The 24,501-nt window shown below is 38.7% G+C and overlaps 1 protein-coding gene across 1 annotated transcript in view; it reads left to right on the top strand.

Annotated features, from left to right (window-relative positions):
- THSD4 (thrombospondin type 1 domain containing 4) overlaps positions 1-24,501 on the top strand; it is a gene marked incomplete at both ends in the record, with an annotated part of 242,988 nt that overhangs the window by 211,328 nt on the left and 7,159 nt on the right. The window contains 6 exons of the mRNA XM_080351008.1: positions 8,956-9,131; positions 12,774-12,870; positions 13,786-14,028; positions 14,852-14,981; positions 16,673-16,877; positions 17,709-17,882. Coding sequence (XP_080207134.1) covers positions 8,956-9,131; positions 12,774-12,870; positions 13,786-14,028; positions 14,852-14,981; positions 16,673-16,877; positions 17,709-17,882 — 1,025 coding nt within the window. The remainder of the gene's footprint in view (positions 1-8,955; positions 9,132-12,773; positions 12,871-13,785; positions 14,029-14,851; positions 14,982-16,672; positions 16,878-17,708; positions 17,883-24,501) is intronic.

The following is a 24,501-nucleotide window of genomic DNA, read 5'->3' as shown; positions in this document are numbered from 1 at the left end:
TTGCAGCCTTTCTCTTCACAATGCATTTAGAAGTGGGAAGAAACAGTGTATTTACATCATGTATTTGAGAAGAGTATTGAAGAACTCCTTTGAGCAAAGAAGACGACTCCATCAGCTCATCGTGGGCAGTGACTCTGAGCTTCAGAGAATTTCCCTGTTCAGAGAACGGTATTTGCTGCTTTTTGGCTGTGTGTGTTGCTCAGCTAGTGCGTTATTTATGTTGAAGTGGTTTGTGATATTACTCTGCGTCTTTTTTTACCTTGGCTTTGTTTGGTGTGATTTTGCATTGTGGTTTCGCTTTTTCGAGCAGAAGAGACTGTCAGTGCAGATGTATGCAATGACTTTATTGGCTTGAGTGAAAGAGTTGATGTTGGATCAGCTGGTTATGGTTTCTTTGGATGAGGTGGGCAGGGCTTGTGTTTGAGTTTAGATTGTGGAGTTTTTTTGTCAGCTAGTATTGAAACAAAAAATTAGTAAATAGGAAAGAAACAAAAGGAGTAGAGAAAGTAAAGAAGATGCTAATTGAAAGGGACTATAATGGGAAATGCCAAAACCCATTCAAACAAAAACTCACTCTACCAATGCATTCTTTAAGATGCTAGGAAGAATTTTAACCTGGATTTATATAACTACCAAAAGTCATCAAAGGATCTGTAGTTTGCTGTTTACTTGGATTGGTAATAATAATCTCTGATATAGACTTCTTTGATTCACTTAAATAGTTTAGACTTATGTTGTGCAGTTTTTTTTAAATGTAGGTGACTTGATAGCTTTATTGAATGACTGTTTCTCAAATTCAGTAGCTTTATAATAACCATACAAGGTGTGCGAACATGGGCTGTTACTACCAGTTGTGCTGTGTGGTATATAAAGCAGTTGCACACCACATGCCCATCTTCTAAAGGATCCTAGAGCTTCTCCTAAGTTTATGTAGTTGACCCTCTTTGGCGTTCTTCTCTCCAAAAAAAAGTGTTCTTCATATTTTGATCAGTATTTACATCATTTCTGTATTGGTCAGGAATAAGAGGTGAGTTGGAACATCCATTGTATGCTTCCAGTTTAGCAGCTGAAATTGAATGAAGGCCGCACAACAAGCTTGGTTGGAGAAGAGCCATAAAGAAAACTACTGTTTTAAAAAGGTTATTTTAGTTTACTTGAGCTTATAGTTCCTGGTTGTCAACAAATTTTCGATAATGCTTTATCATTAATATTAATAGTATGGTAGCAGGGTAGCTATTGAAGTAGTGCTCACATGATTAACTATTGGAATCAGTGCTATGAACCATAAAAAAGCTGCAGTTGGAATGTATGTGTTGGGTGAAATCTTTTCCTCTTGAGCTGAGGAGTGCTGTGCCAGGGACCTCCGTGCTACGAAGGGTCGCCTGAGAAACAATGTTGAGCGCTGTGCAGGCAGAGCTCAGCCTGAGCAGAAGATCTCAGACCCTTGATTCTGGGTCACTGGGGCTATCAACTATACTGGAGGAGAATTTACAGTGCAGTGCAGCGGAGTTTCTCCCAAGCCATGCCCTTTCCCGCTGGAAAGCAAGGCACCAGCATGCTTGTACCCTGGTGAGACATTGTGGAGGAGAGTGCAGTCGAGCTTTGCACTGGCAGTGGCTCCTTGAAACAGCATGAACATTGACTAAGACAGTTCCAGCCACTCTGGCCATCTCCTTCTGTTGCCAGCAGGATTCTAGACTGTGGGCCAATGTGCTGGAGTGGCACTCGATCCCAGAATGACACTTGAATTCAGATTTGTTTGCAGAATCATACCACAAGGCATTTCTGTATCGCAGTGTATGCAGATAAACAGCTTACCCTCCAAGAAGCGATGGTTTGCTCTGTTAGTGTATGAGGGAATGGGATGGGCTCTCTCAGGTACTTGTGCAGTGGAATACGATGTGCATAGAAATAGTGCAAAGTGTTTCTCTTCGGGGCTTCAATCCTAAACGGTGTGAAAAATGCTGTCTGAAATGCAGAAAAAATAGATTATGGTTTATATAATTTATGGCTATAGCTTATAACTTTTTATAGCTCTGAATAGGTGATACTTGAGAAATTCCATTAAAGGGAGAAGATAGAGCTTATAAAATTTTAATCTGAGTTAATAAAAGACATAAAGGCAAGGATTTTTATTTTCTAAGGTGGAATTGTAAAGGAGAAGTAAGAAAATTGCTTCTGAAATGTTGAATATGTAATGTTCAGCATGATTAGTTCATTGTGGTCATATTTCATGGTGTAGGAGCATGAACTTGGCCTGTTGTTGCTACTGAGATTCCCCGAGCTCCTCTGGAAAATCTGGACTTGTATTAGGGTACGTGTGTAACAGTCTTTGCTCGGTGTCCTCATCGGGAGATCTATGGGACTGGAAGCAGAAGGTCTAGAAATCAAACTTGAGAAATACTAACAGCTGTCTGCAGAGCAGTTTGCAAGAGATCTACTTGCACAGCGTGGATGGGAGAAAAGAACTTCTGGGTAAAAGGAGGAAAAAACCCAGCTTTCTTGTTATTTAAGTTCTTTCCCACATATGCTTGGAAGAACTTTATTTAGTTCCTAATGGCAAAATAATTATGTGGCTTGTACTAGTAATACTTTGCTCATTTTCCTCTATTATCTCTTCAGAATTTGGACTCCACTGTTTTATCTATGCTGCAGACAAAATACTGCCATTAATTAGCCAGACTGACTTAGTGTTCTGGGGATAGACCCACAACTTTTGAATTAATTTTTTTTTTTCCATGGAAAAGTTTCATCAGGGAAAATTTTTGTTTCATTAGCTTTGTAGGTTAGCTTGGGAATAAAGAACAATGACACAATGAGAACCGATACACTGAAATGATTTGTATTTGCGATAATCCTATGATGCTTTTCATTAAATAATTCAGTCATTTTTCATTGTTCTTGGCCCTATAAAAATCATCATTAAAATGAGATTATTTCCATTTTTGTCATGTCTATAAGTTTCTGGGCTTAACTCCAGGTATCAGTTGTGTGCTTCACATGGTTTGATAGCTTTGCCAAATAAATATCAAATCAGTTCAGTCCCAGAGCATCTTTTAGATGTTTAAATGTGCAGACCAACACAAACAATAACGTGTGTAAGACTGCCCCGAGCCCTTATAGCCAGAAAATAATGTATAAGAAAATAGATACCGATGCTGAATTGACTTGCTGTATTTCCAGCGTTCCTCTGATCCCCCAGCTTATCGTGCCAGGAATTCATCTTCTGGCAGAGTGTTCGCAGGTGAATGCAGACAGCCTTTCACTAGTGCACATAGCATTTTTCTTTGCCAAGGGCCAAATGCTTGGATGGATCTGTAGTAAATTAATGTTGTTTTAAGCTGAAGATGGAGGTTTACTATGCTGTTGTCAGCTTTTATTGGAAGAGAGAGTAGGTGAAGAACTGAACATCTTTTCAGGGCTGAACATAGACAGTGGAACTAAGTCTGTCTGTCTCGTTTAGTTTGTGGCCTGTATCCCTACTGTAACGGCAACTGACTTAATCAAAGCTCCTGTATCCCTACTGTAACGGCAATTGAATTAATCAAAGCCAATCATCTCCCACCCATAATAACCTCTGGTCTCTCTCGATGCCAGTGCCCTGTTCAGATCTACCTAGTGTCCCAGCCCTGATTCCAAACTGGGCACACGCTGCTGACCTGGCGTTACAGATCGCTGGGGGCTCGTGCTGGAACCTGCTTTTCAGTGGGGAAAAACTGGTTTACATTTCTCATCTATCCTGTCGTCAGCATTTGTTCACATGTTACTATGTCTGAGATTTCAACACCTTTGTCAGACTTGCCTGAAATCAGACACGAGGTTCAAAAGGCCTCCAGAGAGTGGGGTGACAGACCTTGAGCCAGAGGAATGGATGTCTGAGCTAGGGGACCCAGCAGTGCTTTGTGGCTCACAGATCTGTGCGTTTTGAGTTACAGTATTGAACTTCACCATGCACAGCATCCAAAATTCTTGAGAAATTCCACTTGAAATTCGAAACAGCTTAGGAATATCCATTAGCTCCAGTTTTTCATTGCAAGGAATTAAAGCTATGTAGCAAAATAAGAAGCAGTTATAATTCTTTTTACTTCAACATTTGATTCTCATGAGATACAGTGCTGTTTTTCTGCAGAGATATCACAATCTGATGTTTTAACTTAGCTGTCTTATAACTATTCCAGTTCTTGGCAATTGTCAGGAGTGCAAGTAGGTACAAAACATTTTTTGTTATGCCAGCTGGAGAAAAGAGTTGGGTATTTGCACGTGTGCATTTCACTGCTCTGGCCCTTCTGACTGAGGTAGTGTCTAGTTCAGAAGATAATTCAATTGCATTTATCCACCCATAGGACTTACTCCAAATATGTGCTGAGTTTCTGTGCTGGGCTAAGTAATGTGCAGCTGCACGGTGCCAGAAGGCTCAGCCATCACGTTCAGAGCCATTAGCAGCCAGTCTGATCAACTCCTAAAATATAAGAACCAGATTCTAACTGAAATTGTGTAACTAAGCCAAATACTATAATCTGCAGGTTCAGTGGGAGTTGCATAGCTAAAATATCACATGCTACATTGGAAACGTATCCCTCCTGGAGATTACTAGTCCCAAATGTTGTTTGTTATTTCTAAATACTTGCTTTACAGCTATTGCCAGTGAAGAGTATTTCCCGATGTTACTGAGGTATGATAGGAAATACATAACTAAAAATTCAAGCCATGCTATTTTGTTGGGATGAGACTGAAATTCTTGTTAAGCCTTATAAGAGCTGAAGTTCTGAGAGTTCCACTTAGAAACTTTAACTTTAGTTATGCTCTGTCTTATTTAAAGAAAGAAATTAAGGATGTGTAAGTCAGAATGTGAAAAGACTTTTTGAAATGCTTTATAAAAAAAGAATTACAGGTTACAGTTGTAAGTTACATACATGCTGTTCAGTTGCTATGTCCTTTTGAACCACTACAGTTCTCTTGAGGTACTGTGTTTCCTAAAACAGTGTATGTGCAACTGCATATGTATTTAACATAGTTTATCTACACGTACAAGACATGCGTGATTCTTACTCTGTTCCTCTGGTTTTCAGTGCTGTCTTTTATATTCTCCCAATTTCATATCAGTCTACTTTTGTGCCAGCTCTTCTGTACTAACTCTTCAGTATTTTTGGGACCAACCTGAACAAGGGTAAAATTATATACCATTGGAAACAGCAGAATATTTACATTGACTGTAGTGGAACTGGGAATTCAGTCATCCTCCAACCTTTTCCAACCTTTCAAATTGAGGGAAATTTCTGTGCAAGAGAATGAGCTTTTTATAGATTATTTTAATAGTACTTAAAGTGTATTTGAGGTATATAATTATAGGGAATGGCTAGGTAAAAAAAAGCTAAAAGCTCATAATTCTTTATCATATACTATCATTGTGTAGATAATTGTGTAAGTCCTTTTAGTTTAGCTCATTCACAGAATAATAGGAAACCTGCTCATTTCCCATAATTGTTGGGATGATACTTGCCTTCAGCAAATACTGTGCTGACCTTTTGATAACTTGCCCCTTACTTCCACTTTAGGGTAGAGGACTGAAATGTACTACTCATAAAATACAATGACTTTGTTTAGGACTGGTCTCCTTCCTTACAAGATTTTTTTACTCATTGCAGTCTGTACACTTTGATACAAATTGGGAATTGAAACCCTCTTGGTGCAGAAGTGGATTGTTGTATCTTTAATTGTGGTAGTGGTTATTGAGATCCCAACATGCAACACTTGCATATATAGTTAACAGCATACCATTAATGCCTCCACGCTTTCCTGACTTCAATAAAGCCTATCATGCTAAAGAGGACTAAGCAGGTTTATTTTTGTGCTAGAGGCCTTGTAAACCTAACACTAGTGTAAAGATACACATCATCTCTGTTGTTTCCTCTTATTCTTTTATCTGCTTTTTTCCCTTAATATTAGCATGTCCTACAATAAATGCGTTTAGAAACTAATTGTGTGCTCTAGGTGAGCTAGTTAGAGTCATATCTCAACATTTGGCAGTATTGCCTCTGTGTAACTTATTCCCTGTGGAAGCATGGAAATCCTGTGTTATTAATTCTGTACTTATGAATAATAATATTAAAAGTCATCAATCACTCAAAAACACCTGTTTGAAAAATGGGAAAAGGCTTTTCATTAAAGTAATTTTAAAGAGAGGAAGCAATAAGAGAAAAAAACCTGAAAATGAAACCCAAAAAGCAATTTATAAGGCCTGCTTATGCCTTGCAGTGGAAGAATTGCCAAAGTGCTGAAATTCTGCTTTAATTAACTTTTTCAGTTGCATCATCTAATCTGCTTCCTGAACTCCCTATTTAAAAAGCTCCAGCCCATATACAGATATAGATTTACAGTTTTTCTCTAGCAGCTGGGTGAGTAAAAGGATGTAAATCAATCCTCTGGTTGATTATCACTACTATTTATATCTGTTTTCAAAAGGTCTCTGGTTAGATTTTCATTGTTTCACACTGGTCTCCAGTGGGACTGAGTCTGTGTGCCTGAGCAATAGTGACACTGAAGCACAATAAATGCCATATAATCACATATTTTGCAAATATCATGTCATATATCACTGTGTGCGTGTTCCGCAGTAACTCATATATGCCAGAGTATTAGAAGTCAAAGTGTGAGAATACTGTAGTTGGAGAGTCTGTCTGTGTCATTTTACTTCTCATCTTATCAAAAAGACCCAACAAAAGGGGAAGGATAGACTAGCTAATGTGTTCTCCTTTCAGTTGCCTGTTACTTATACCTATCGGAGAAGACTGTATTAAAAACCATGGGGCAATACTGGATGATCTTCTGAAGATGTATGCCCTTTTGTAACATGCAGATTAAATCTGAAATTTGTTTGGAGATTTTATCGAAGCTGTCGAGACTTTGAACCCGCTGCCGTGTCTGTGCATGAATAGATCATATGGCTATATGATCAATCAGTTTTGTTTCTCAAAGCCTATAGTATTTACTGCAGCACTAGTTAATCACCTGTTCTGATCTGCTGTCCCTGCATTTTCCTTTTGCTAATGCACCAGCGTGGCTTTTGGAGTCAGAGGCAAAAGAAGAAACAGTCAGAACTGAGTGAAGAGGAAGATGCATTGGCAAGAGACAATCAGAGAGGAACAGGTTAATGAATACTCCAAAAGGAAAATGACTGACTGCTGCAGTGGCAGAAAATGAGCATTTCTGTTTGCAAAGATTAACTGTAAAATGTTTACCTTTAAGCAAGTAAATAGTATTTTCTTTTTGCAGGTAGATAAGAAATGAAAGATTTTTTTGAAAACTATGGTGGGATTATCTGTAAGAACAGGTATATTAGAGAGTCTGAGCAAGATTAAGCTTCTGTCTCTGAGGAAGATCTCAGACCCATCATGAAATAAAGAGATTACATTGATAGCAGTATTTTACTGCAGTGTGGTTCTCTACTGCTGTCTTTTCTTATCATAACATACTGCCCCTTTACATTGCTGTTCTGTGACTGTTTCTCACCACGCAGTCACATGGATGTTCGTCTCTGAGAGGCCCGCAGCAAAAGCAGCAAGACTGCATCTGTTGGTTAATTCAGTTAATTTGGATGTCTGGAATATGTAAGAACAATTTAAATTTCTTCTCTAATATGTATTACTTCAGAATTAATGGCACAAATTTAATTTCCCGTCATTTAGGCCTTGTGTGTAGGCTTTTAAAGTTTTTTCCCAGCAGTATAAATAGTTGCATATTGTGCTGAGAGCGTTTTAACTGAGTATCACAGTTGCTGTGACAGAACAAAGAAGAAACAGTCTCTAGAATAACTAGGTCCTCGACCGTAAATTTCTGTATGTTCAAAGCTCATGCCTTGGATTTGCATTAAAAAGTAAATTGCCAAGCAATATACAGCCAAGGATGATAGTATGTTTAGTTGTCTGTTTTAAAGTCTGTATTTAAAAGCAAATTCTAGTGTAGTAAAATTGAAGGTCTAAGTAAAGCTTTTAGAGAAAGTCATGTCTTTTCTGTGTATTTAAACAATGTCTGATATGGTTTCACCCTCAAGATATTACTGTGGTTTAGAACATATAACTTTAATATTGCATAAAATTATGCACATGTATGTGGCAGGAGTTTCTACCCTTAAGGGTTTAAAATTATAGTCGGATAGATAAACGAAGTAGGAAGAAGGAACAGGAGCAGCTGGAAATCAATGACTTGCCCATGATGACAAAGGGAATGCCCTGCACAACTGGATATTGAATCCAGATTTTATGCTTCCTTGACTAGTATATGATCTGCAAAGTCACTTTTTCTAACATAGGAGATCCTTCTGGCATTTTCAGAGAGTTTTCCTTTCCAAACAGTGCCGCAGATTGGGGCTCTGCAGATGGTCTGGGAAAGAAGTTGTGTTCTGAGAAGGAAATGGAGGGACTAGCCAAATGGCTTTGTGAAGAATAACTGGAGTATTTGGCAACCCAGGATATTCATGTGTCCCCAGATTGTTTGGTGCTTCTGCATTGTATAATGTACTGATTTTCTGTATCCGCCTCTGTGTTTTGTTCTATCTGAATGATGAAATAGTCAATTCACGGGAGAGGAAGTGGAGGGGACAGCGACTTCCTTGGGTCCCCCTATGGTCAGTGTGTGCTGCTGCCTGGCCGAAGGGCACACAACAACCTATGGGAAACTACCGAGAAAGTTTGCCAAGCTGTCTTTGATTTTTCTTTCTTTTCTTGCAGCATAAACATACTAAATGTTCTGACAAAGTTTTCTAAGCTTTTTTTTTTAACCTTTTTTTCTCAAATACTAACATAACACTGTTCTTTTCAACAGCTACACAGGTTTGTCCTCTGGCCTCAGAGAACACCCAACAGTGTAATGCAGCTTTGGGGATTTGATTTGGCAGCAGCATGTGAAGGCGATTTACTCTGATCAATGTCCTTCTGTTTCTGTCCCCATCCTCTACAGCATTGCGGAGTCGATCAGGGCGGTCCATCATCAATGGAAACTGGGCAATTGATCGACCTGGGAGATATGAAGGTGGTGGGACAATGTTCACTTATAAACGCCCAAATGAAATCTCCAGCACTGCAGGAGAGTCGTTTTTAGCTGATGGTCCAACAAATGAAGTCCTTGATGTCTATGTAAGTTTCTTGATTGAAAAAAAAATGGTCAGTTCATCGTTAACATGTAACTCTAAAATTGCATTCATTATCAATATTTTGTTACTGGTTTGTTCCTTTCATTTTGAGACATTGTTTTTGATATTATACTATTGCTCGCTCTTGCTCCCATCTTGCTCCCATCTTGCTCCAGATCATAGGAAACCTAAATAATGATAAAGCCTTTTTCTCTCAGACTTCATTGATCAAGTAAACCCAGTTTTTCATGTTTGGTAAAAGAGAGATAAAGCATACAAATACCTGGGGGGGGTGGCGAGGCTGAACTGCATTTTCTCAGGATACCTTCCTGCTTAGGAAAATTTGGCTTAGTTTAATTTTACAGTGAACTGAAGCAAATATCTAAATCAGACAAGGCCTCTCGCAGAGTGATACTGTTTCAGTTTTCTTTAAAAGAAACACAAGTCCAAAAAACTATAGAATGCGGGATTTGAAACCGAGCAGTTTTAATACAAAACTGTGCTAGGAGACCATAGATAATAGGCATTTGAGAAAGGAAGAGAGAAGACAAGTTGTGACTAAGAGGAGGGAATCTAACTGAAAAAGCTGTTTACATCAGGTGGGACAGGTTTTACTGCATCATGTTGAAATAAAAAATATAACTGGAGCTGATTACAACTTATTCAAAGATAAATGGTGTATTCTGAGATGATACACTTTCACAGGGGGAGGTCCATTAATTGAAAAAGCTAGACTAACTGGTGAGATGGTTGTTTTATCCGACTACAGGGTTTTATGTCTTGCAGTGCTAAAGTGAGTGTGCTGGGTTATTTAATAGAAAAATGAATAGTAAGTACCCCGGTTACTCAGCTGGGAAAAGTTAGATGTTGGCAAAGTTATTCTCCATCTGCTATATGGTGTATTAATAAAGCAATGTAATAATTATGCAAACATTACTTCTTTTTTTGATAATTCCTGATTGATTGCAATGTAAGACTGGCAAAAGCCTAGAAGATTAAATGTTTGGGCTCCTAGATTCTGCGATGCAGACTCCATGTTTTTAAAATATATGTGTCATTGAGTAGGATGCTGTGAGCTGAGGTTTGGTTTTGAGTTTTTATTGTCAGCTGATTGATGCCTAATATGTAATGATTTATCATATTTTAATGTTTTCATTTAGGCTTAGTATCTTTTTTTTTCTTTTGCAAAGAATATAAGAAAGCTGGTGTGATGGGCACAGCTTTAGGAGTTTTACTCTGTGGCTGCTGCTGTGGGTTGCCAGTTCTAATTCGACTGGACTCTTACCTGAGATGTTTCTTGTAGATATGAGGAATCCTGCAACTCATTATAAGCTGATGGTTTAGGGTCTTTTTCAGTGTAGTGTGGAAGTATAAAAATGGATAATGCTAGATGATCAGTATAACTCAGTGTCTCTTATGGGTTTGAAATTTGTAGCTATGCGGATACAGATGGCTTTTTTCAGACTTTGTCTTGCAGTTCCTGACTCATGTAATTCTCTTTCCATCCATACTCACCATTTTTATGTTCTATGTGGAAAATGAAGAGTTTTGCAGATGCAAATTCCAAACGTCTTTCTATTCCTTTTTCCTGAGATAATGCTATCTTTCTTCCACTCTAAAAATGGAGAGGAAAAAGCTCTCTAAATTAGAGCAGGTTATAATTAGCAAGATAAAAAGAAATGCACGTTTTGTCTAAGTGTGAAGTATACGTTGTTACAAAGACGTAGGTCCACTAACTCAAAGCAAAACTGTTGTATAATTCCAGGTATTTCTCTTCAGGAGAACTATGACAATATATTCATAGGGATTTCATCAGCTAAGCTCTTAGTAACATGTGCCTTTCAGTTGTTTTGACAAATGTGATAGAAAAAACATGGGAACCATTGGAAAGCTGTTCCTGGAACCATCTTAAGAACAGGGTCCTGGTTCTGCTGAAGTCAGCTTCCCAGTGCTCAGTTCTCTTGGGACCAAACACAAAGAGGGTGTATTTTTTGGATAAAAAAGTTATATGGGAAGGACCAACCCTTAAAAAAAAAAAAATATTACAGGCAATGTGTTACTAGATGGTTCAGAAAAGTGAGTGATCTCTGAGGGACAGAGTTTTGAGGAACAGCTATTATATTTGGCAAGGAAAAAGTTATTTCGACAAAAGGAAAAACAAAGGTCTGAACCTGTAGTTGGTGTTGATTGGTGTGATGGATTTGGTGAAACCTTGAAACATACGTGTGCTCTGCTGGGACATAAAGCCATTGGCAGAGCATGACTTTCTTCTTTTTGACCCATGGTTTGTCAGAACCGCAGAGCTAGTACAAGCTCTGGTGGTTGATCTTGTGTGTGTGAGGGGTTTTGTTTGTTTGTTTGTTTTCAAAAGGTACTTTAAGTGTAATCTGAGGCTTCTACCAGACCAATCCCCACAAGGAGTTCAGAACTTCTAAATTAGCAGTGTGCAGTGTCAGTAGAAGCAGTACTGAAGTAATCAAAGCTCAACAAGTGAAATTAGCAGCTGATGGCATCTCAGCATTTCTAGCGTGAGTATGCTCAGGTTCTCAGCAGCAGCAACATAACATTATACAAGCCAGTTGGGTATGGAGTGTGCTGCTAACAGTTTTTAAAAGTTTTCATAAAGTCAGCTCTTGCTCGAGCCTGACTGCATAAACAGGCACACCAGAAGTGACACTGACTTTCAGCAGTGTGCCCATGGCAGTTCACATGGCCTTGCACAGCAGCATTGTGGAACCACTCAGCTTCATTTTCACATTTAAAGGAGAAAACCTTCTGGTTCCTGCCCGTGTTTCACAACAAACACCTTGACATAGTGGTAGTTGCTAGCTGTATAGCAGTGGGAGTCTGTCTGCACTTATATTACATCTTCACTCAGTTGAAAATTGGCATGGGTGGATGCAGGAGGGTTGCACAGGTGCCCTTCAGCTGCTGTAATCAGTTTGTGGGTCTTTGTAATCTGTTCACTTGATCTATATTGAGCAATGCTTAAGGTGAGAGTGACACAATGTTAGTTATTCAGCTAGTTGATTGTTGAGCCTCCATGGAGTCCTGCAGAGGTAGCTGCACGGTGATGACAGGAACAGTTTGATTTGTGAGACAGTACACAGAGAAAACATGTATGTGCTGCGTGCATGTGCTCCATCCAAGCATAGCTGATAAACCTTAAAAAAGGCAGTTGTCTGGATTTGTAGATTAGGCTCTGTGGTATGCATTCTTCTCTGCTTAGGTTTCCTTAAAGGTATCTGTCAAGCTCCTTCTATTTGAGGATGTTTTGGTGACCGTAGGACCATCTCTTGTGCTGCTGAGGCTGGTGTGACCAGAGGCCAGGCCAGGGCTGGTGCAGCCCATAGCTGCACCTTGGCCCTGAGCGTGTCAGCTTTGCATTTCTCAAGAAAGATCTAGAGAAACAGATCCTCTGCCATCACAAGCGAGCTCAGTTTGCAAAGGCAGTAACCTGTATTTTCTTATTTTTTCCAGAAACAAGTATATATTTTTTGGCATTTTTTGGAGGCAGGTATTAACCCTTTTTTATATCCTGACCAATGATACATAATGCTACATAGTTGATCAGTTCAAGTACATATATAAGTATTAGTAATATAACAAGTGGAAGAACTGAATATATGGCTGTTTTTCTTTTTAGATGATACATCAGCAGCCTAACCCAGGTATACATTATGAGTATATCATTCCAGGAGACAATGTCATTAGTCCTCAGTTGCTTGCTCACAGGAGGCCAGGTAAAATGCCACTATTTCCTATTATTAAACATATTTTGCTACCCAGTAAGCTAATAGAGAAATTAATACCATTAAATTCAGTGTAAATGCTGCCATTCGTGTGGGAGAGGCCCAGAATTTCACCCTACATGTTGAAAGAGAAGTCTGCATAGATAATTCTGTGAATTAATACTGGCAGGCAATATTTATACTGTAGCAGGGACTCTGGTCACATGTTTCTACTTCCAGTAACAATTTTGTTGTAAAATGTTAACCATGACTTTGCATGAGCTGGAGTGTTACAACTGTGCCTCAGAAATGAAGTAGAACATGATTTTTCCTGGTCAGAGTTTGAGATAATTTAAAACAAGCCATTCACAGTTTCTCTTTTCTCTCCCACCTGGAGAGGATCAAACACAAAACTGTTGTCTTCCCAAGCTAGAATCTGGACAGCTCGTGCTCCTGAGCCGTGGGTATGTGCTGTGTGTACTGGTGTGGAGTTCTGAAGGATAGTACAAAATTTGTAAGCGAGTTTCATCCTACTTTTCATGTTCATGACATGCCTTTACAAATTTCTAAGTGCATTTGTAGTCTTTCCATAACAAGAAGCAGCTGTGCTGTGACATGCAGAGGCACAGAATACAGAACATGGTTTAAAAAAAAGGCTTTGGGAAATTTTGACACTGGGTGCATTAACTCTACAGTGTGGTTGGAGATTCTTCAGTTTTTAATGTATTTGCTAGCTGAGACTTGGTTATCTTCGTTTAAAACAACACAATATTTCCAAGACACTATTAGGAGGTCTCTGCACAGCAGATTAAAGCTGCTTTGAAGTTTAACAATGCTCCAGTTGTGATAATTACTGTTTGACAACAAAGACTGATATTTGCAATTGAGACCCATTATTTTACTTTTTTTGTTATTGTCCATCATCAGGGGAGCCCTTGAATGGTCAGTTAGGAATGCCAGAAAGTACAAATCACGAGGATGAGGATTTGCGTAGGGAGACAGACACTCTTACTGCACAGTCCGCTGGAACTTTTCCAGTTATTCAGCCAGGAAGATTTCCCGCTCATCAGCCCGAGCACCAGGTGCCTGCTGTGCAACCACCAAGGCAAAACCGAGAACACAACTGGAAACAGATTGGGAAAACTGAGTGCACGACTACATGTGGGAAAGGTAAGCGCTTCATACACCATGCACAGAAAGTAAATGGCAGACAGGAGGGTTCCAACGTGGGAGGGAAGCAGCATTTTGACTATTCAGCAGCTCTTGTATGCACAAGGCATTGCTGAACCTGGCGTTTTCTGTTACCTTACAAGCAAAAGACATGTCAGCACACTACTATTATGTGTGCTTACATTAGTACTTAAATCAGTAAAAACATCATCATTTAAAATGTGAAATACACAGTATGTAAATTAAAAGGGAATTTACAGCATTTGCCTCTGAAAGGAAATATTTCAAGATTTTATGGCAAACTGCTCTCACACCCTTAATACACAGCTGCTTTCCTCAACATTCTTTGGCATTCTTTATCCTTCCATTTGGCCTCTCCAGCTTTATCATATACACCCTCAGTGCTTGCTCTGTCTTTGTCAACAGATTTCTGATCTTTATGGGAAGGTTTCACAGGGATTCCATCAGCCATATCTTTGCCTCATTGGATGTTGCTGGAACAGCAATAACATGACTTTAGAAAATTGAGGTTTTCATAGAGGAGAAGTGGGAAGCAAGAGGGATGGAAAGGGACTGGCAATTAGTGAGCCTTTCCTACAATGCCATGCTGTACTTCCCGTTTCCTAAGGACTTCTCTTAATACTACAGTGTAAACAGTACAGCATTCAGCTCTTACATCTGGAAATTTTGGATAAAATCTTAGTCTGTATTTCATGTTGTTAAGTTATGCATTTCCTTTCTGTATCAATGTTGGACACTACTGTTATGGCTTATACTGCAGAGTCTTTTGCAATACATCGTCTAATTTTTTTCTTCATTTCAGGGTCACAGTACCCAATTTTTCACTGCGTCAATAGAAAGACTCACGAAGAGGTATCTGAGAGTTACTGTGACAGCAGCACCAAACCCATTCCAGAAGAGGAGGCCTGCAACCTCTTCCCATGTCCAGCTTTGTAAGATATTACAATTTAAGTCAAGTGAAATAAGCCAATGTCATTGAAGTTTTGCATATGAAAGAGGCTGTTCAGTAGGAAACTAGTTTGAACTTCTAAGCACTATGCATTTGTGTCATAAAGCTTAGTGGATATATTTCCTTAGTTGCTGGTGACCTTCTTCCCCTTCACAGGGAGCAATAGCATTCAGAGAAGACAAAGGGAAGTTGGCAACAAGTGAGTTTAGTAATTTCTCAAAATGTGTGTGATTGTTCACGCACGCACACTATATATGGTCTCTCTGTGCATACATTTTTTCAACTGACAGGCTTCTGCACATACGTGCCTAACGAAGAGGCTGTGTAGGTTGTATCACTCCACATTGGATCAGTGTGCTCTCGTACCCATCTGTTCATTCCATGGTGTTGTATTTAAAAATGAGATTGGGCTGATAGTGCTCACAACAGCCACCTCATAAACGTCATCTCCCTTTCCTGGAATTCAGTATTTCTTCAGCTCGAAGCCTGGATTCGGAAGCAGTGGTCCTCCTTTCCAGCACACTCACACAACCAGCTCCCGTGTGATTTCCTTCTACAAAGACACTTGCCATCAGGAGACTGTGACTTAAAACTGGCTAAGCAACTTCTTTTAAATAAGCAAAAAAAGTGTCAGTTCATCCAGGGTATATACCAAGAAGCTAAAAGGATTAAACCCAGTTGCCATTATAGCAATTTTATTTCAGGTCAGCAGCTGTGTTTTCCATCTCTTCAGTTCTCTTTAGAGCAGCAAGTGGCCACTCCTTATCCCATGGAAGTTTCTAGTGGTCTAAGTGCTGGTTACAGTGTTAGAGATGCCTGACAAAGCAATTTTTTAGGCTATATTAGATACTCAGGAGCTTCTGAAGCTGTTTACTTGGAATTTCCTTCTCACACCAAGCATTATTCTCACCTTTTTCTTTCTAATAGCTGTATTAGTTCAGCTTCACTTGTTTACACAGGATAATGTCAAGAATATAAACAAAGATAGGCAAATATTTATTAAAAAGAACAGGGAGGTGTTGCTTGCTCTCCACAAGAGTTCTGAAATAAAATTTGCCAACGGTTCAGATACTTCCCTTGTTTGTGTATGCCTTCATGCTTGAAATAAGAACGGAAAGGGGAAAATGACATGTTTATACAAAAGTGAATAAATAAATATAGTGAAATCTTGGAATGAGAAGCATATATCTAAGGATTTTTTTCATCTCTAAAATTAAATGTCATTCACCGCTTATAATTTGCTATTTCAGTTTTACTGATGAATGGATGCCTGGGTGCATTACATGATCTTTGTGGTATTGCCATTTTTAGAGCCTTTTCTGCAGAAAACTTCTATGCAACACATCTTAAATTTTGGGGAAGTGTCATTAGAGCAATAATATAGATAGATACTTTAAAAAAAAGAACAAGTATTAGTGGCTTAATGTTTCTAATATGTCGTGAAACCATGACTTGTTCAATCTGTATGCATGCTTATTAACAATTACAGGTAGATTTGTTACAGGTATATAACTGTGTCTTCATAAAGGATTAAGTTAAGCATGCAGAGGTTTAAGGTGTTATTTTTTAAGATCCTCTACCAGCATCAGAATCATGTCATTTGGGTTCTGTCAAGATTAGTATTAGAGAAATCTTTACTGAAAAAAACACCTTTTTTTTTTTAAATTTATTTAGCTGGGATATAGGGGAGTGGTCTGAGTGCAGCAAAACTTGTGGCCTTGGTATGCAGCATCGACAGATCTTATGCCGGCAAATGTACGCCAATCGTACCTTGACAGTTCAGCAGTACCGCTGTCATCACCTGGAGAAACCAGAGACAACCAGCACTTGCCAGCTGAAGATCTGCAGTGAATGGCAGATTAGGACAGAATGGACTTCAGTAAGTATGATGGATTAATGTGGGGCATGAAACCTCAAAAAATAGAGTGAATAGTTGAAGAAATAGCTGCAGTCTGAAGATGAAGTCTGCAAGATATCTTACTGTAGGGAATATATTTGGCATGGTAAATAGCTGCAACCTGTAAAGGTAGCAGACATGATTAAGGATTTGAAAGCAAGGAAAACACAATGAGACTGCGTTTGGAAGCTCTGCTGGGTACCCTTGTAGGCAGGTGCTGCAGTGTTTAATCTTCAAATTCCTATGGATTTTCCCCTTTAACCCTAGAGTGTTTAGAGGACTCATCTAAACATTTCATGCATACACAGTAGAAAATGGTTTCGTTTTTGCTTCTTAATCTGGATGCTTTACATCAGGCAAATATATCAATAGCTGTCAGCATTCTCTAAGGTAGAAGAAAAGAGAGCAGGAGAAGGCAGTCCTCTGTTGTAAGAGGGATTCAGAAGTTGTTTTTCTTTGCATTTCTCTTGCTTCGTATCTGCTTATAGGTCAAGATCAAAATAATGCAGAATATGTCAGACTGCTATTCAAATACCAGCAGTTCATTTTGATGAGGAGCAGCATGGCCTGTTGAAGACAGGGTTTAATTTTATGTTTTCCAAATGTATCTGCAAAGTGTTCTGTAGAATACTACAGGCTGAGAATATCATTTAAAACTACTAATGCATTTTTATTCCCTATTCCTAGCAATCTAGAGTAGTTCTGTAGCTTCTGTGGATGTGTTAGCAGGAGTTAATGAGCTGTACGTTCCCAGCTCCCTGATAAACCACTTTTATTCTCGCACAGAGCCCTGATGCAACCTTTGTGTTACAGTGTTCAGTGCCTTGTGGAGTGGGGCAGAGGACCCGTGATGTGAAGTGCGTCAGCAACCTTGGAGACATTGTTGATGACGAGGAATGTAACATGAAGCTGCGGCCAAATGATATTGAGAACTGCGACATGGGTCCCTGTGCTAAGAGCTGGTTCCTCACAGAGTGGAGTGATAGGGTAAGGCTTCTCATTTTCTTTGTGCTGCCATATCTTCTAAAACAACTTAGGTGCATAAGAATTAAAAAATATACATCTGTACAGCTCAAAGAAGATTGATCTTATTTTCTGTGTTTATTCTTTATCTGCGAAACAGGCAAGAGCAAACAAAAAATAATTATCCCAAGGGCATCCTGAGTTGTGTTAGATACAAGAATGCATAGAAAGGGGAAATGTGTGGGTACGTGACCAAACATCTGGATTTAGAATTGGTTCTGTGTCTGAACTTGCCAAAATATCAAGTGTACTGAGATTTATTATTCTGCCATGCTTAGCCGTGAGTTTCGAGATTCAGACTCAGAGTTTCACTACTATTTTTAATGGATGGAGGTTTGAGGCCTGATGTCTAGGTTGAAGTTCAAGCCATAAAACAATTATTCTATAGCTGTGAAAAGAGGGGAACAGCTTCATAAACTCAGGCAAGATTAATTCAGGCTTTTGTACTTTGTGAACAGGGATGTTTGTTTTTGGTTTTTTTTTTTGCAATGAGTTGGATTCTCCATATGAAAGCAATAAAAACAGTGGAATTTACCTCATTTCATGATTGAGCTCAGAGTTGTTGTTCAGTAGTGATATTTATACACCTTCATTAAAAGGCGTACAAACATGGGCTAAGAAAACCCTGTATTTTGGTCCCTCGTGTGGATGCGTGAGTATCAGTTTCATCTGTAGACAAGTTGAGGCTACAGTCTGTAAAGCCCTGGTTGCATCTCCTTTTTCTTTGACTAGTTGTTTTGACAGGCAAATAATAGAATGTATCATTGAAGCTGTAAGATTATATTCATAACTTTGTTGATTCATTATTTAGATGATTTTGAGGTAGTATCTCTGAAAGCTAGGGATGTCTGGCTCATAGATAATCCATTAGTTTGGACACAGATGTTCCATGTTTTAGATGCAGAAACAGTGGATGAACCTCACAAATAGGACAGGTACCTGGTATGTCACATAATTTTTAAAAGGCTGATCAGACTCTTGCTACAATTAAAAGCTGGCAAAATTTTCAGCCTCTAGACAACTCAAATAGATATTTATAAAGAAAAAGAAATTATACACTAATAAAAGTTTGTTGTTGTCATTTGAACTTGTTTTTCCAGTTGCTAGTCACACAGTGTGTGCTCTTCCATAGCATGGACTGGAAGTTATCAGGTAAAGTATAGGTATAAGTGCAAATGGCGAAGTCTTTGCTGTAGGAGAAATGGCAGTGTTTTGTTTTTTATTTTTAAGCTTATAGAGCTGCTCTTTGTACAGTGCTATTAAAGTGATATTTTACAAGTAAGATAGAAAATTAATTCTACCCTCAAGGACATCTTTCTTGAAAAAGCTTTGCCCAGCTACTATCAGCTGGTGCTGTTCCACCACATAAATAACACACACTCCAGTGAAGACTCTAGTATCTGTGTTTTCTTCATTGTTCTACATTAATATTTTGTCCACTGCAGAGTTAAAAGTAGTTTTTGTAGCTGAAGGTTATGACTGTGGAATTTTATTATGCTTATTTGTATGTATTAAATGAGAAGTGAAGCAGGTAATGTGGAAATGTTGGAATTTTTTCTTACCACAAACATTTTAGGGTCAGAGAGTAAATAATTGATTTTGTTACCTTCTCGGCTTATGTAAGTGTACAAATTAATTTCTTCCAAATGCTTGCTACTGCAGTTGGCATTATTCACCAGCGCTTCTGCCAGCAATGGGTTTGGAGTTTGTTTCACAAAGAGAATGGAAAGAACGGTTTATTTCAGGAAAAAAGTAGGTTTGGGCTACAATGTGCAGAATCTTCTAAGGTTCACACACACCTTATAGCTCAGATGTTCAGAGGTTTAGTGGCAGTGATTCCAGTGGAAGTCAGTGGAATACAGGAGCAGTCAATGGCTTTGCCAAGTCAGGCCTTTGGCCATTAGCTTTCTTATTGTGCCTTGCAAGGGCTGTTTTTTAGGATCAGAAGTCTTTCCTCCTTTGTAGAGAAGTGTGTTTCTGTTGAAAGACAAGAGGAGAATTCTGTCATGGAATGGAAATGGGCATTCCCAAGTATATGGACTTTGCATGTGTAATTTCCCCAGTCAATTCTTTAAAAAGTACTGTAAGCCAAGCCACACTTCAGCAATGAGCATAGATCAGTGATGGGCAGCCACAAATCATAGAATAGAATCATTTCAGTTGGAAGAGACCCTCAAGATCATCGAGTCCAACTGTTAACCTAACACTGGCACTAAACCATGTGGTTCAAGTAAGCAGCCAAAGTTCAAATGCTTAAAGAAAGGTTGTTCAAACCTCTTGAGTCCGCAGAACTGTGGTGGAAATCTCACAAGAACAGACCTTCTTTGTGAGATTTATTACATGCCTACTTCAAGTCCCAGCTGGAAATACCACAGAACAGTCTTTCCCATTGTATTTTGACATTTCAGCCGTGGCTAGAAATAAGAGGTAAAAGAACTTATCATAACTTTGGAGAAGGCTGGAACTTTGAAATGGTTGAGTTCAAACTTGGTTACCGCCATAAGAGAAGGCCTGGCCTGTACTTTTCTGAACCTTATTTGCAAACACGTAATGTGAACTGTTGCACATGCAGCAAGTACAGGTTTCCAGAGGCCTGTCAGAGATTGGTTAGGCACATGCTTTCTCTTTCAGCAAGGGATATGTCAAACTTCCATGTCTGGATTTATGTGATGTAGGGGGCATTACAATATAGCCTTAGTTAATTAGCGAAACATGCAGAAAAAGCACAGTAAAATAAAAATTACAGTTATCTTTGCTGCCAACAGATGTTAAATTTCAGGGTTTGATAACTGCGATATATATTTGTGCAGAATTCGACAAGGGTATTCTTTAACACAGGGAGAGGAAGAGCTGAATAGTCACATCTGAGTTTTAAGAAAAGGACAGGATCTAGTTTAGGATTGGCAGAAAGATTTGGGGTTTTTTTATTTTACTGAAACCTTGGAGAGTTTTAATTAATGCAAAATCATGCTAATTGCCTTCATTTTCATTAATAGTTTTGGTTGTTCTGGTTCTAAATTCAAAGATTATAGCATTAAACTTCCCTAAATATAATTTCTGCAATACAACAACATATGTGCACTTAAAAACCTGCAAAGTACTTACAGAGTTGTGTGTATGAGTTGTGTCTCCTTCCCAGGGTGGGCTGCATGGAGCTTCGCTCCATAAATAACACTTGGCTGCCTTCTCACCATATTCTCCCATCTTTTTGTCTCAGAATGTATTATGTATTTTAGGCCCACCTGTTTCCTCTCCTGGCATTGACCTTCTTGGATTCAGTTTCTATGCAGATTGATTCTTTATACATATAATTAATCCTAAGTAATTTTTAAAAGCCCTCCATGTTCCTAAAGCAATACAGTTCTTGTTTTATTTTGATAAAGAGGTATCGAAGTCCATTGTATGTATGTTACACACACACTTTTACCTGCACAGCTCCTGAGTTGTACAGCCACCATCTGCACACTGGTGGAACATCTAAAGGAAGGAAGGAAGGGAAACAAATCATCCTTAAGAAATAAACTCTTATTTTCTGAAAAGTATATGCTCTGTTATTTGTCTTTAAAGTAGATCTAAACACCATATTCTGATATCCCCCAGGCTCAATCTTGAGAGAAACATAAATTTTGACTCATTTCAGATTACAGGTTAAAAGTTACAGCAAAGTGAGACTCATCTTACTGTCTTTACATTTGTTGCTCTGTCTTGAATATAAGTAAGAGAATTAAGTTTCATGGCTTTGTCTTCTACATGGTATTTAAACCCATTTGATTATACAGAGTCTGGACAAACTTTTGTGATATTTTGACATGCTTTTGTAGAATGATGGCTTCTTATCTCATAATTCTCTTAAGATGTCAGACTGTGTTAAAACGGTGGAGTTCCCAGCAAACTCGATCCATTAAGCAGTAGAGTAAAGCTGGTGAACCTTAGTGAACTTAACAAAAAAATTGGATTGATGGGAGCAGATGAGATTCTTGCAAACATTTCACATGACTGATTCTTTGACAGCTCTAATTGCTGGAAAGTTTCTTCTCTTATGGGTCAGAAGTGGGAAACTGCATTCTCCTGATTTACAGCAATGGGAGACTCACCAGTGTTTCCTTCCAGCTAACTGGAGCATTCTCCTCTTGCATTTTTGTTTATTCCTCATTGCCATCTTCTCTGTTCATTTGTTTCTCATTTTATGTTTAGAGCATACTTAGAAAAGAAGCCAAAATACAAACAATTCTTAGATGTTAATGAGATTCTGAGGCCAAAATAAAATCTTGGGAAGAAGAAAAAATGCTGCACATCAGGGAACAAAATCAAAACAGGTCAAACCCATGCTCTGGATTTCACTCTTCATTAAAAGGAGTAACAGCAATGCTTTTGTAACATCTTCCATTAGAGAACCGTAGTGTGCTTTGTAAAAATAAACGCTTTATTCCTCACAATCCTAAAGCATTACCTAAGAGATATAAGTGGGTTGGCTAGTCAGATGTGGAATGAATATTGTAGCTCACGCTCTTCTTTCACTGTTTTTATTTACATCTGGATGGCACATGTAAAATCTCCTGGGTCCTTAACAACAACAACAAAAAGTCCCTTAGCTCTTAAGGGAAGTGATATTTATTGTGCGAGCCCAAGTAGTGAAGAAGTCTGTTTCCTAATGTTACTTACTTCAGAGAGCATTAGTAATATGTAAGTACCAACTACATATAAAGAAAGTAACAGTGCATATGTAGAAGCAATCATGATCCAGCTGAGATTTCCAAAAACTCTCAAGACCATATTTCAAAACTTTTGTTACCTTGGAAGGATACTGTGGATCTGCTAGACTAAATACAGGGATAGTTCAGCTTCTGATCCAGCATCTACTGTATACATAGATGCACTCTAAAGGAAAATAACTTAAATCCAGATACCAGAAAGTGTTTTGGCAATACATAAGGATATTTCTGACTAGCCCCCCTGCTCGCAACAGTTTTATGTCCTTTGAAAATCTGCCCCCAGTCTTGGAACTGCAACAGAGTTGAGTTTCTGAAATACAATTCGTAGTTTATTATTGGGAAAACAAAGGTTACATAATCCTTCTAAAATCCCTGCTGAAAGGGATTTTCTCAGAGTAGGTCAAGTAATGCAAAGGAGTTTCATAAATGTGTTTCAAACATAGATTTGCGTTTTTATTTTTCGCAGTAGCATAACATCAGGAGGATGATTCATAAAAAAACTTGACTGTCTTATGGGGAATAATTAAAATGATGAAGGTTGAAGTGTGGTAGACAGAAATCCTGCGCGAGTGGGGATGTTTTACTGGAACTCAATTGGTTGTTATTTAACAATGTAATTAAGGGCAGCAGTGCTGCTGAGACCTGGGTGAAAGGACTCTGGAGTTCAGATAGGTTTCCTGCTGCCTCTCTCGCGCTCTGTTGCCCCGGCTGAGGGTAATGAGTAGGCCTGGCACTTCAGTGAAAGGGACCTGGCACTGTTGAAGGGTTTTTTTCTCTACCGTGCCCTGTGGCTGTGACTGAAATTCAGGCTTCCACTTGCAGTTTTCCAAGTTTCAGGACTTGGCCTTATTTTCCTGGACTGCTGTTACAGTTAATTTCTAACAGCTATCAGAGCACTGGGTTAGGGTGGGTTTTTTAATTTTATTTTTAGTTTTTAATGGGAATGGAAAGCTGCTGAAACTGAACTCATGAGGGAAGGACCTCAGGAAGAGGAGAAATGGCATACTCCTTAAAACGAGGGAGGGTGTTCCATGGGCTAAGGTTTCTGAGGAGTTTCTGCCAATTAAAACAGGACAGTGAAACAAAATATCTTTAATAATAGGACCAGAACAGAGAAGTTGCAGCTTGTGAAAGTTCCTCATGTCATACAGTGTTAGCTTATGGCAGTTACTGTGTATTAACGCAACAAATCAATGGCACAAAATTGAAAGCAGTGGGTGTGTCAGTTGTGAAAACCAAAAGGATTCATTATCCAGACGCTTCCTACTCCCTGCCTTGGGCCTTGGAAATCATGGCTTTCACGTGGAAGATTTTTACTGAAAGGAAGAAAAAAACATGAAAACCCGAATACTTAACGCAGAAACATTCAGGTTTAAGTTTGCTTTGTAAATCCTTTGAGAGCAGTTAATCTGTTGTAAAATCTTGAGCAGAGGGTGGGACACCCCTATACCTTCCCATTTGGTATTTCCTTTGTTATTTGATATGTCAGGCTAGTTCATGCATAATCATTTAAAACATAAGACTATGGAGATTTTCTGGATGACTTTATAGACTAAACTTGTTTCCAGCTCTGGTTTGTGAAGCAGAAAAGCAAATTAGATTGTCAAATGAAAATCACTTAGAAATAAGAAAAGCATTTGCAGAGTATATGCATAGTTCTCTATGCATAATATAATTGAACATACTTGCCGAGAATAAAATATTAACAGCCACAAAATGTGTTTGTGTACAGTGGGTTTGCAAGAGAGCCATTTGACGGGGTTCACCTGAACAGTTTACCCAGGAGAGGACTGTTTGAAATGGGCTTAGTTTACTTTTAGTTTTCCTAAACAGCAAAATGTTCGCTACTAGCACAACTTACATCATTTTTG

This window comes from Nesoenas mayeri (assembly GCF_963082525.1).
Source record: "Nesoenas mayeri genome assembly, chromosome: 11".
NCBI lineage: Eukaryota > Metazoa > Chordata > Aves > Columbiformes > Columbidae > Nesoenas > Nesoenas mayeri.
This window is presented reverse-complemented; position numbering and strand designations above follow the sequence as displayed.